This window comes from Falco cherrug, chromosome 3, assembly GCF_023634085.1.
Source record: "Falco cherrug isolate bFalChe1 chromosome 3, bFalChe1.pri, whole genome shotgun sequence".
Classification (NCBI taxonomy): Eukaryota; Metazoa; Chordata; class Aves; order Falconiformes; family Falconidae; genus Falco; species Falco cherrug.
In genome coordinates, this window is record NC_073699.1 from 59957149 (window position 1) to 59970980 (window position 13832).

At 42.7% G+C, this 13832-nt stretch overlaps 1 protein-coding gene across 30 annotated transcripts in view; it reads right to left on the reverse strand.

Annotated features, from left to right (window-relative positions):
* Positions 1 to 13832, reverse strand: part of EPB41L3 (erythrocyte membrane protein band 4.1 like 3) — a 143281-nt gene that overhangs the window by 49874 nt on the left and 79575 nt on the right. For all 30 annotated transcript variants that reach the window (XM_055705039.1, XM_055705035.1, XM_027805020.2 and 27 more), the window contains exon 3: positions 11335 to 11532. In XM_055705039.1, the coding sequence (XP_055561014.1) occupies positions 11335 to 11388 (54 nt within the window). In that variant the 5' untranslated portion in view covers positions 11389 to 11532. The remainder of the gene's footprint in view (positions 1 to 11334; positions 11533 to 13832) is intronic.

A 13832-nucleotide genomic window follows, 5' to 3' on the forward strand; every position in this document is an offset into this window, starting at 1 on the left:
TGGTAAACAGCGCATTCTTATCAGTGAAAGAAATAAAAATCTACATACTATGACATTTTCCATGTTCTTTATGAAAGAGTTTGAGCTGGTCAAGATACAAAGGGCTGAACTGAGAAATTCTAGAAGCTAATCAACTGCACTTCAGGCTAGAAAATTTCCAAAGAGGCAGAATGTGTTTTTTGAACAAACCTTGATTAAAAGGTGAAAAGAAATTAGCAGGTTTATTTTTTCCAAGAAAGATAAATGGGAGAATTCATTCCAAATAAGTTCAACTTCATTTCACTTCTATACATTTTTAATTTGCATTTTCAAGGGATTTGCTCTTGTACTGTTTACACTTCTCCACAGTTTCTCCCCACAAGGAAAAAAAGATGAGGGAGAAAAGTGACATAAGAGAAAAGAAACTGAATTTCTTCTGTCACAAATCACAAATCTGTCATTCCTTAATTGAAGTCCCCAGAAGGAATCTAGTGGGGACCATTCAGGAAGAAGAATAGGATGGACAATCTTTCCTGGAGTGTTGATTGGCAGAAAATCAGCAAGTTTTCCCCCGGTTTACTGAAGTACATCTTACAGATGACACATATAACTTGCAGGATGAATTTTATGCTTTTAAAAGCATAACATGACTTAACCACTAGAATTTAGGCCCCTACGTCCCCCTGCTGTGCTTGCTGAAAATGGCACCGGCAGTTCCAGAAATATCATCTGAAAGTTCAGTGTATTGACAGCAACGTTCTAGGCATTTTACAAAACATTTTTAAAGAAGTCACATCTGCTACAGACCAAGAACTTTGCTGAAGTTACTGTTACATCGCTGTACACCAAGGTTTGTACACCAAAGACAGTACTAAGATATACAGACTGACAAAGCAAACAAATACTCTACTCTGCTCCCCCACACTGACATAGAAAAGTTCAAGATAAAAGAAATTAACCCATTTGGTCTTTTTACTCCAACTATTTTACATGTCTTAGGGAGAAATCTTGGGTTTGGCGTACACAGAGTATGAGAACATAACTATTCCGTGCATGGACATAATAGCCTCATCCCGTTTGTAAGCAGTTTGCCAGCACGTGTAGGAGATACTCAACAAGACCTTTCTGCCAGCGTTTCAGGTAGAATAAAAACATTAATAAATACAGGCAATGAAAAAGGACAAGTTCAAAGCAAAGCGCATTCATTTTTCAGTTCTCAAAAGGAAGTACCATTTAATCTTTTACATACTTCAGTGGTAAACAGCCTTTAGAAATGTCACAGGTCAGAATTCCAAATACAATCTGCTGAATAAACAATTTAGCCAAATGCAGGAAGAACTAAGAACTAGGTAATTTCAGAAAGATTTAGTTGAATAAAAGCTGTGTTAAAAATATATTCACATTGAAAAATAAAGTATTTCATACAAGGAAATGCTTTTCCTGAAAGCTACATGCCCACACAAGGTCTCCACATGTTCTATTTGTTTATTAACTTTTTAATGTGTGAACCTGCATATACATCCCAATAGATGACTAATATATTCTAATAGTTTGAAATAAAAACTGCAATAGTACTTCACCTATCTCTGCTTTTTAATTTAGAACTCTATCCCATACTGCTCTGCACATATAAATGAACGCCACATAAGAAAACTTACAGTGGACTAGAAGGTATTTTGACATATGGTGATGGCTGATCATTTTCTTTGTATCCCTGCCCTCCCCCCCCCCCCCCCAGTACAATTAATTTAACAGCTTATTGACATTTATCGTAGTACAGGGCATACAAATGTATTATCATTCCTGAAAATAACCTTTTCTGACACCTAGATATTTAATACAAACATTTAGATAAATACATAACAATTTATGCTACAGTTGCAGACCTGCAGCAAGTGACAATGACATTGTATAACATGACATAGTTTTTATCGGGGGCAACCTTCTTTAATGCTGTTTGAGCTCGCAATCCTAAAAAGCCAGCACTAATCTAAAAAAACCCAGGGAACTGCTAAATCCCAGTAAGAAGATTGGTGACCTAGTCCCGATTCTTGGCATCAAACCAAGTTAGGGTTTTTGCCTTCTACATCAGCAGCAGAGATCACACCAGCACTGGCATCATATGAGCCCTGAGCATACAGATGTGTGTGCTACACAGCTGGCATGCTAAGGAAAAAAGTGGGCACTTTGTTCACGGCAATGCAAAGCAGCAAAAGGGGACAGCTGAGAAATCACAAATACTCTGGAGTGTGTCTTTATACGTGGAAGCACAACAGCCACGGCTGCATGTGCACAACAGACACAGAAATAGCTGTCAAATGTGATGATTATCAAAAACTTGGACATCCCAAGTGCATCAGCAGAACTCATACAGTAAAAATTGAGATCTGCTTACAAGCACAACTCTCTGATAAAGCAAAAAAACAGTGGATACTATTTCCCAAACAGTAGTTCAATTCTCAGCACATTGATTAGTCTCACAGATTTGCTAAATCCTGACATAAAACAGTAAAAACGTATTCCATGATTTTGGAGGCTTTTCAACAGAGTAAGCACGCCCTTTGCTCAGCTTTCTTGAGAAGGCAGATTGTTTGGGCTTGGATTTTAACTAGACGTGCAGTTATCGGTTGGCTTAATGCCTCCTGATTGCTCTACCACCTCCTGCAAGACACTGCGGCAACTCAGGCGGGTCCCTGGGGATTCAATACAGCAGTTGAAGCTTTCCAGTGGGGGTTATAAATGCAAGTATTTTCCTTACTCTACCAATACTCGGATGAGCTCCACAAACACTCATCTCTTCTGTGTAACTGCAACCTATGCACAAGCCTAGCACCGGCACAGTAAGGGAAACTAACCACTGCCTGTAACATAAATAGTTACTGGCACATATCAGAAAAAATCAACCATAAACATTTTGTTTATTTTCAGCTGAAAAAAGCTCTACTGTCAACATAGTCCGATTTACAGACTAATCTTGCCATATGAATTTAAAAGCCACGGAGCTCTTCCTGACCTACATTGCTGGGCTGGAGTGAAAAAAATAAACCAGCCACACAGAAACTGTAGCACAGAAAGATGCTCTTGAGGCAGGAGAGACAGCACAATGATCGGGCTTTAGGATTTGGGGTACCTTAGACAGTATCACACCATCAGTGCTGGGGTTGTCAAGAAAAATAATGTAGTCTGTTCTAAAGCTACATCCAAGCTACATCCACTTAAGATCAAAACCATTTCTGCCAGAGCAAGATAAACCATCACAGACCTCGCTGCCTGTCAAAGCTTTGCTTTGCAAGCAGGTATTTCCTCACCACCCAGTCCCATCTCTGATATTTTGTTCGCTGTATCAACACAGGGATAAGAAAATATAAAAGCAGGCCAGCAAACATTGCATGGGCCTCAGCTGGAAAAAAACCCCACAAACATATGAGGGGTTAGGATTTTATATGACAGCTAATATTTTTAAGGGACGATAATAAAGTGAACATTTACTTAGTTTTGGTCTGGAAACAGCAACTCTAAGTGTTATGAGGACAGTGCCTGTAAAATGGGAGCAACGAGAAACAGAGTTGGAGATGAATTCAGATGGCTCAGTTGGGAGCTGGAGCATGTAACAGGCACTTGAGTAACACAGAAACAGGGCAGGAACATGACAAAATGCAGGGAGGCTTGGTAGAAGCATGACTGGGCAGTGCCATGGAAATCAGCAACTTCTCTGGAAGGATGGGCATTGAGTAGAGGGTGGAATAGACACCTTGTCCAGAAATAGGAGGAAGCTTTAAAATCTGAGCATCCATTTGGAGAAGGGAAAAGGGCAAGCAAAGCCATTCATCCACTGTTTGTGATTTATATTCCAGTAGTGCTTCAAAATGCATGCAAAGGTTGGGTGCTGGCTGAACCAGGCACCCCAGTAAGAAGCAGCAGGCTCTCTAGGGTGAGGACCACCCCCGGGCAATGAGCCTGGAGATGACAAACGTGGAAGGGCTGACACAGTTTCACCCTGGTGAGGCCATCAGCAAGGATGATGACAAGGATAGGACTCCTGGACCCAGCAGACCTCCACCTGTCTGCACAAAAAGTCAGTGAAAGATCATCCTCTCCTGGGCTCTTGCAAAGAGGTTAAACAGCAAAAAGCCTTGCAGTACCTGGCTTTGTGCATGACCAAAAAGTTTTCTTAAAACTTCGACAGATGGAGAACAGGCTCCTGTGGTCTGGCTCATGTTCAACTGGTGCACCAAGGGGAGGGAACTGGAGGCAACATTTCACTAGGAAGTTTTCAGCTGATCATTTATTCCCTAGAAAACTTGGTTTCAGGGCAGCTGGAACTGTTTGTCAATGTAGGTCAACCCCTCTCAATAATTTTCATCATTATGAAAAATGGCTGGTGCCTCCAGAGTATCAAAATTAAGACTTTTGTCTGCTAAACCCATCATTTCACTGCCCAAATAGTTTTCAGGATCTATTAACGAAAGGCAAGAGATAACAAAAAAAAATTGTGTGTGTCCTTGCCATATCCATTTTCTGCATCTAGTCCTGTTATTATTTTAAACTTTTGGCATTTATTTTGATTGTGACCATGTCCTCTGCTGTACCAAAAGGTAGAATTTAATGTCCAACCTGTTGTTTACTCTGTATGACATCTGGAAGAGTGACTTGGTTTCAATTCTTGGTCCTCCTTCAGTATCTGTAAAATACTTGCATATTAACTGGATGAACTACAAGAGACCCCATCTAATTGCTCAGTTGGGTTTTCTTACTAAGGCTGTAAGAGACCCTTTTCCCTGAATACCGCACAGGCCACATGTTCTCAGCTGCGAGGACCTGCAGGGGAGCTGAGCCTCTCCTGGTGAGGAGGAAATGCCCCAGCCCCACAACTGCCACCTGGCATCCTCCCTGCTCCTTGTAGGGTTTCCAATAGGCTTTGCTCAATCTGAAGTGACTTTTTTTGATTTAGATTTCTTTAGCTTCAGTAAAATAATAATAATAGTAATAATAATACTACTATTAATAATAATAGTATTAATAATGAAAACAACCACCACCACCACTACTAAAAGGGGAGCCCAAACACTTTTATTTCTGTTTCAATTACCAAACTGAAGCAAAAAACCTTGTTCCGCTGAGGCTCACAGCTGATTAGCAGGAGCTGGACAGTATCAGTATTGATTTCCATACTGTCATGCTTCCTGACAAGTATTTTAACTCATAAAAAGCTGCCTACAGTACTTGGATAAAGTGAGCCAGAAGAGTTGTATATTAACTCTATTCAGCTGGAACATACTCAGGCAGTACTCGGACCCCTACTGACATGTGTCAGGTAACATAGATCTTAACTAAATCCCCTGGCTAATCTAAGTCAGCCCTAATTAGTGGGTTTGGGGACAGAAAACATTCTGCATAACAACAATGATGCATCTCAAGCCAGTCACATTTACTGAAACATGTCCCAGGGAAGGAACAGAAACCTAAAACAAAGCTCTTTGTATTAAATTAACTGAAATGTTAGCAAGGAGTAGGTCAAAAGGAGAAGACTTAAAAAAATTCCTTCTTGCATTCAGTAATCGGTTCCACATGTAAAGCCATTTGCAAGGGACTGTGAAATTTGTTAAACAATTAAAATGTGCAGGGGGTAACTGAAACTATATCCTTCAGAAAGCAGAGTGCATCTTATTACAGAAGTTTCCTTCCTGACCTTGAAGCCTACCTCAGAACGCATGAGAAATTCAATGTTATTACCCTCCTTGTGTGGAAGTGGTGCACAGGTCCATGCTGGAAGAGCTCCTGGGGAAGGGTTAGCTCGGACGCTGCATGGGGAGGGGGACATGGGGGCCAGGCATTCCCCCACGGCCCTACAGAAATGCAGAAGGGTTTTTCCTCTACAGGTAGCCTTGCAAGCCAGGAAAAGGAAGACATGCAGCATTGAAGTCAGCCACTGCTCTCCTTAATTTCTGGCAGTGCTGGCAAGGCAGAAATAAGTCTGCTTGTTCTCTATTCTTCAAGCCTGTCCTACAATCAAATTTAACAATTTATTTTTTAAGGAAGTGTCTGTGTACTCTAACTTTTTAAGAGGAAAAAAAACATGTGAAATGCCATATTCCAACCTACTTGAGAATGCATTTATTTCATGCCCATTTTGTGTCCAAAAAGGAGTTTCAGCACAGGCTTGTGTAGGGCAAAGGGACCACCTGTTCACTCCAACCTCCCTCTGCCCATGTTATAAACCCTGGTTTCAAATGTACGGAAATAAAACTTCCACCATTCCAACTCAAGTGTGCTACTCTGAAGTCACCCAAGGATGCAGGGAAACCCATTAAGAAAACGGTGTCTCCATCAGGGAGGCCGCTGCCCGAGGTTCATCACAAAGGCATAGCGGTAGCTACAGCACCAGACACCCAGCTACTACCCAGGTTCCAGCAGCAGCACCACTGAGAAAACTGGAGGAAAAAACCCACCAACCCCAAACATTGTATTTTCACCAGTCCCCTCCTCCCCAGCTGACCCCCACCCACTAAGAAGAGGGGATACCAGTAATGCTTTCTGAGGTGTTGGCTTCCCTTGTGCTCTGCAGCCTATCTGACTCCCACGGCAGCACACTCTAGGATGCAGTGCCGCAGCGATGCCACAGACAGGCTGCCGGGGAAACATTTGTTTTCATTTACTGGTGTCCTGCACGATAAGAAAGTATTAGCGGGTACAGGAATGAAGAAAGTGTATAAATTACCAATGGGCTCAGACAGCTGAGTCTTTGAAAATGAAATGTAATTATTTTACCATTTATTTAGACTGGTTATGTTAGAGCTTTCTGATCTCACTTTGCGATTAATAACATGTATACATTTAGAACAGAAATGAAGGCAAATTCCAACCTGTTTTAGGAAGACACTTCAAATTAGGCTACATGTAAGGTAGAAGATGACAGCTGGTTCCACTTGCATCTTTTAATTAAAATGCAGTAGTCTAGATAACAGAAAATTGAGAGGGGGCAGAGAGAGGGAAATAAATCCTACAAATAGCGCAATTGTACTATAGCACTTGAAAATCCTTACTTAAAGTGGAAGGAACCCAGAAATGTTCTTTCTGTTTGTTTTCTTGTATCTCAGGAAAAACCTGAATTAGTGCATTCATTATCTTTTTTAAGGTTATCTGAAATTAATTTGCAGTCTTGGATCTTCCTTTATCTTTGGTTCTTCAAACCAACAAATGCAGAGTATAGCCTGCTTAACAGAGAAGTCTTCAGTACCCTTTCTGCAGTGCAGGTTTGGCCCCATCTGCGGATTTGGCCGCTTTTGACAAAAAGTATCTCTGATGCTGATGCTGGCTGGGAGAAGGCAATGAAGAGCCCAAGAACCACCACTTCCAGCGGGGGTGGACATCTGGGTAGAAACCACCACTCACCATTCCACTGAGCGGACTTCACCGACTCCTGTGACTGCGCGCCCATTAGAAACCTCCAGCTTCTTCATGACACGGGAGAACTGCTTAGCTTAGTGTTTTTCTCTGACAGAGTACCAGGGACAATCTCAGTGTATAGCAAACACTTCTGCTCCAAAAGCCAACGGCTGTCCCTGGGACAGGCAAAGCACCATTAGGTGGCCATCCCACCTCTGAAAGGAAACACCCTGCTTAAGGAAGCCCACCGCTACTGCCTGTATGCTTCCAGGTGAGAGTGGCTGTACAGATGGTATCACTTCTGCTTTATGGTTTTGGAGGAGGACGAATGAACAGGTTGGGTTACCTACTTAACCTGGTTTTGGCTTCTTAACATCTTACTGCATGACAGACTTTCTGGGTCAGGACACATACAGCACACAGGCAGTAACACTGTAAGGGCTCAAGAGAAAGCTTTTACCTGGCATTTGCTTAAGATCCTTTCACTGAAAGGACACCACATTAGATGAGCCACTGTTAACATCAGCTTTGAAGTTAGCTCCATGACATTTTCCCTTGTAGCTACATCTCATACAGTATGAAAAACTCCTGGCGTCACAAATGCAAAGTACTGAACGTGAGAGAGACTGAAAAATACAGCAGAAGGGAGTGAAGAGGCTCAGCATTAAATATGGAATAAGAAAGAGGGGCTTCTGAAACAAAGGACATCAAGAGGATAATGGAGTAACCAAACCTGCCTCAGAAGCATCTCAATCTGTGAGTACGTGCTATTTCGGCTGTCAGGTTATTAACTGGATGAACACATAATTGATAACCTTTAGGTTGTGCTCTACTTGAGAGCAATAAGCTCCTTTAAATGCTATTAATATTTAACATATATAAAAGCATTTCTCATTTGCAAAGCACTCTACAGAGTAACTGATGGATTTGATAACAATCCCCAATTCCCAGACTAGGGAACACAGTTCTGAAGGGGTGAATAACTAGCCCACGTCCAAATCAAGAGTCACTGACAGAGCTGTTATTCTAGCTCAAAATTAGGTTTCTGAGTTTCTGGTCCTTCTAGATTATACGGCTTAGTAGCCTTCAGTGGGTAGAGCCATGACACACAGACAGAGCTGGAAGACAGAGGCTGACAATGGGATAACATTTCTGACTCATCACCAATTGTCACATCCCTACCCTGGGCCACTGTCCACACTGAAATATTCAGTTAAGTGGGTTAAACACAAGGAGTGGAAATATTAAGTATTTCATTGCCATGTGTTGTCCACCCCTCTCCCCTTTCTTTTAAGGAATTAATCTTGGAATATTTTTTATTTACTGACCTCCACAATATTGTTAGGTCTTCCAATATATTTTTATTTGTTTATATATATGTATATATATGTACATTTTTCCCCAGTTTCAAGGGATTCAGCAAGTTCACTTGCAGGTGATACTTAAAACATTATAGCATTTTTCTGCAATGTGACAGATTATTTCTCAGGTTGTAGCACTGAGCTGCTGTGAAATAGCCACAGTACTTTATTACCCAAAATTACTGTAGGAGAACTTAACCTTCAGCCTCCTACACAGTTTCTGAAGTGTCTTCTGAGACAGACCCTCAGACTCCCTGCCCTAATAACTCCCTCTGTATATACTTTGTTTTCATGGGAGAAAAAGCACAGTGAAAGTCACATCATTTCTTTTGGCTGGACACAGCACCCTTTTGCTGCGGCTGAACTTTACAGACACGGGAAGTGGACTCCCCTATCAAACATTCCCACTGGCTGGAGTGGGCTGTGCCAGACAGGTACCTGCAGTTGCATCCTCAATATGCACAATATATTGACAATACCACCTAAGAAGGATGGAAAGTCTGGATCTTCCATTTAAGGTATGTAAATGCATGTATCACTCCAGCTGCAATTGTTCCCTGAAATATTTGTGCCTCCTAACCAACTTCTGTTTCAACAACACCCAGTGGTCTTCTCATCACCATAGCCTTACAGCTTTGTCATTGGGGGATTCATCCTTCTACAAACTCTATTCTCATCAATATTATATTCTGCCTAGGGAGTCTGATCATCTTAGAAGCATATAAAGTGATTATTGATGACAGTCAATACAATTTCAAAATATTTCAGCAGTGTAAGTAGAAAAAAATGCATACAAAATTTATACTGGACATTATTACAGAGCTGTTCAAAACTTGCAAAGCAGAGAAACCTGACAGGCAGTAAAACATGATGGCTTCTATACACTAGCATTTTGACACTTCAACTCCAGCAGAGTCCAAGTTTCGTGAAAAAGTGAAACTTCCTAAAGTAAAGTATTATTCACATAATCTTTTTGCATAAATGGAGGCCTAAGAAATCTCCCTTTCTGCTCCATCTCATATTCTCATAAAGCTCAGCCTGCTAGACAAGATTTCCATAGAAATCCTATTTGGTAAAATTTGCTTGATTGTATTCCAAAAAGTGACTCACATTTTACAACCAAGTGGCAAAGGCTGAAATGAGTTTGACTCTTTCCATCAAAGCTAGTATTAGTCATTCTTCCAGCTTAACAGTTTGCACGCTATCCTTGACAGACAAAACTCAGACTGCAGGTCAAGAAATTACAATTTTATAGTCACAAAGTATGTGGCCAGATAGCTGTCACCAGACTGAAGGAAACAACAAAGGACTCGGCCAGTGAAATCTGAAGATACTCAACAGCATAAGCGCTAAGTTGCTGGAAGTGCTGTAAAATCGCAGCTCCTGTTTGCAGGTAACACCTAGCACAGCAAAATTTGGCCCAAACTCTGAAGTGGCAGATCAGTAAAAACCATAAAGTTCTTCCCTGCCACTCTCCAAAGCACTTAAAAGGAGAGCGGCTGGAGGACGCAAGCGCGGAGTGCGATCTGATTGTAAAGGCATCGGGACTTGGCTCCCAGTCAGGTACTCCCTTCCTCCGCCCTCTCTCCTTCTTCGTGTTCCTGCATGTTCCCCTTTCAAGCCTACAGAGTATTCCACCTCTACCTTTATATTCTGCCATTCTCCCCAGGTGTTTTTTCTTCTCGGCGGCACCCCACAGTTGCCCAAAGGAGGGCTGGCTTTGCCGAACACTCCAACGGCCCCTTCCCCTCCTGCCGGCCACTCGGCCAGGGCTCAGCCGTGCCTCATGTGCACGGCCTCCTAAGCATGGCCTCAACAAGGTTCAGGACAGGCTGCTCCACCGTCCAAATACCACCTCAGTAATGACAGCTGAACGGAGCAAGGGGTCCACTCAGAGATGCTGAATTTTCTCACTTTCTGCTTCTCTGTGACCTTCTGGAGTTGAAGGCAAGGCCTCCTCTTAGCACGGGTCTGCCTGCAGGCACAGACTGGTTCCTAAGTGAGAGTGCAGCAAAGACCACCACTCCCCAAAGTAGGCTCCTGGCAGAGTCCCAGCAGGGAAGGCGAGTCTTCTTACAGAAAACCACGAGCAACTTTCTTCCAGTAATGTTTAGACACAGTTATGATTCAGAGACATCATGGAGAAGCACACAAAACTCCCCACTCTCGCTGCTATTTGCTCCTGACATTTCCCCCACCTCCCCTGAGCATCTCTCACGTCCCTACTGATCTCACAATTATTGTTTGGACAGTGACTCAACATGAGTCTCCACTCAGCAGAGCACCAAGAAAAAGCAAAGCCCGATGAGATCAAAACCCTTCATTTTTTATGGGCTTTGCTGCCCATAATTCATTTTCTGCATTCTGTTGTGGCCTGTGTTGACATAAAATTAATCCAAAGTCTCTGGCTGTTCCAGGGACTGCTCACAATCCCTCACCCAGCTCAAATCTCTGCAACATCTTTAACCTCCAGAGAAAACAACTGAAGCATCTCTGTGCTTGGCGCTGCTGAAATATCACGACACTCATTCTTTTGCTTAAATTAGGGATTTAATTTCAACTATTTTCCTCCAGACCAGATGAAAAACAAAGACAAAAAGCAATTTACCTCTACTTCACAGGCATATTCCGATCCATCCAGGAGTGTCACTTTGCACTGCATATTTTTCGGCTTCTTGACGATCTTTAGAGGAGACTTGGAAAGTTTGCTTGACGATGATCTTTGAGAGAGCTTGTCGTCTTCTAGCTGCTGGTATTCCAACTGTTTTGCACTCGCTGCAGCAAACTCCTGTTCTTTGTCTGTAGCCTATAAAGAGAAAGAAAAAGACTTTTTGAAGTGATATTAACCAATCATGCCATGCAGTAGAGTATGCACCCTACACCCAAGCATTTAAATGAGCATTTAAGGTGGGGTTTGAATGAGAAAGCCCCTGATGCAGGACAGAGTCTTCTTTATCTATTGGAAAGGCTTCCCACATTCCTCCCAGCACTCCCTCCTCACTTCAAGATGTACACAATATCCCTGAAAGGAGAGCATGCATAAAAATATTTCAGGCTTCTGCAGTTTCCCTAGGCAGAAAATCCCACTTGGACTTCTTGGACCTATTTTTTTGGTCTGTTGGAAATGCTGAATAATTGGTAAATGCTGTGATTAACAGATATTCCTACAGTTTCTTGATGCTACTTTTAAGTATTGTACCTATTCAATTGTATGATGCTTCCATGGTGTCACACAGAACAGGAAAAGAACATCAGGGTTGCACTAATTTTGCTGTCAGTAAGGAAACAGTCCCCTGAATGAGGGCACGGATCCCTCTGTGACAGTGTGAATTCACAGGGGAGGCTGACATGCCTGGGACAGCAAAAGGCTCCCCAAGTGTCTGAGCAAAGGGTTAAAAATCCAGGATGGAAGTGAGGGGCCAAACAGCTTTCATGTCCAGCCCGCTGGCTAATGAATGATAAACACAGGATGAGAGGCTGAATTTTGCTCTCTGCAGATGCCCGGTAATTCTGGCGAGAAGTAGGTGCTATTTGAAAGACAAATACACTGTAGGGAAAAGGGGCAAGAAGAAACAACTGTGGTTACTTTTGCTTGGGTTTATCTGAGGGTCAGACTATTTGAAGAGTTCCTGTAATGCAGCACAGCCGTGGTCCTCTCCATGGCGCTAGATGAAAGCCAGAACAGCCTTACAGCACTTCACTCTTCCTAGCAACAGCACTGTGCCACAGTCATTACCCTCCTCATCAGCTATGCCCCTGACAGTCTCCAAACAAAACCTCAACAGGCGTGCAGTAATACCTAAGCTAAAGCTTAAATAAAATAAAAATAACATTATTCTCTTATCTCACTACAAGGAAGAAAAAATAACTGTTTTGGCTCTGAATGATTTCAGTGTAATAAGCAGCAAGCAATTGTTGGAAATATATCGTAAATTAATCCTCTATGTCTGTTTCCATTCACTGTATGTAAAAAACCTTCATGAGAATGGAGCAAATCCATCCAAAAGCTTTAATCTGCTTTGAGACCAGAACAACCTTGCATCGTATAGCCAGCAACGACAGCGTACCACTCAATCACAGGGAACCTTCCCCGACAGATTTCATACAAACAAGCCATATGCTTCCACTCTGCCTCGGGGTGAATGGGGAAAACAGGAGTTTGGAGTTGGCTGCACTACCAACAGTGCCATCTCCCATCAAAGCCCCAAGAAACTGCAAAGAGGCAACTGCAAAAAGACCCCACGGTTCTCCTTTCCCTGCAAGAGAGGACACAGCAATGGTCTCCTGGGCTTCCCTGGGTGGGGAGACTAGAAGAAAGTGGGGCTAGAAAGATGAAAAAGCAATAGGTGATTTCAGAATCCACCTCATTCCCTGAGCTGTGGATCTTCTTCCTCAGGAGCAGCCCAGCACCAGCCAGCTCTTCCCCCACCTAGCTCAGAAGCTGAGGACTTTCTCCTTCCAGCACTTGGACACCAGCTCCATGTCTGGATGTCAAGGTCCTCACATACCTTGAAGGCTGGCGAGAGATGAAGGCACAATGTATGTCAGTGGGTTAGCTGTTCGCTGAGCATTTAATGCTGACAGCGGCTGTGACGAAGGGGGACAGTCCCCTCAGGCTCACAAAAAGGCTTGAGGCCAGCTACCCCTCTACCACGACCGTGGCCAGCTGGCAAGTGGTCCAGCCTAGCGAAAAACGAGACTGAAGATGTCTCTGTGAAGAGCTGTGCTGCTGCTGATGGACAGAGGGGCTCTCTGATTTCTGTATGTTTTGTTAAAGAAATCTGCAAGGGCAGGTGCACATGCACTTGTGTGGGTGCAAAAGTAATTCCTGTGCTGGAAAAAAATATGCTGTCTTATCTGGTGGCTCACTGGATTTCTCATGTGAGAGTTGGCACTTCACGCCAACAAAAAAAAGACCAAACAAACAGAAGCATGTAATTAATCTTTTTCAAGAAAACATGAAAGCTGCTTGAAAGATAAGCCCACAACAACAAGGGCACTCAGCAGCCATTTAAATTTTAGGAGCATCTTCTGCCCACAAACAATTCCTATGAATCCTAACAGATTGGCGATTATTTTCCTTCACGAAGACACTTAGTATCTCAA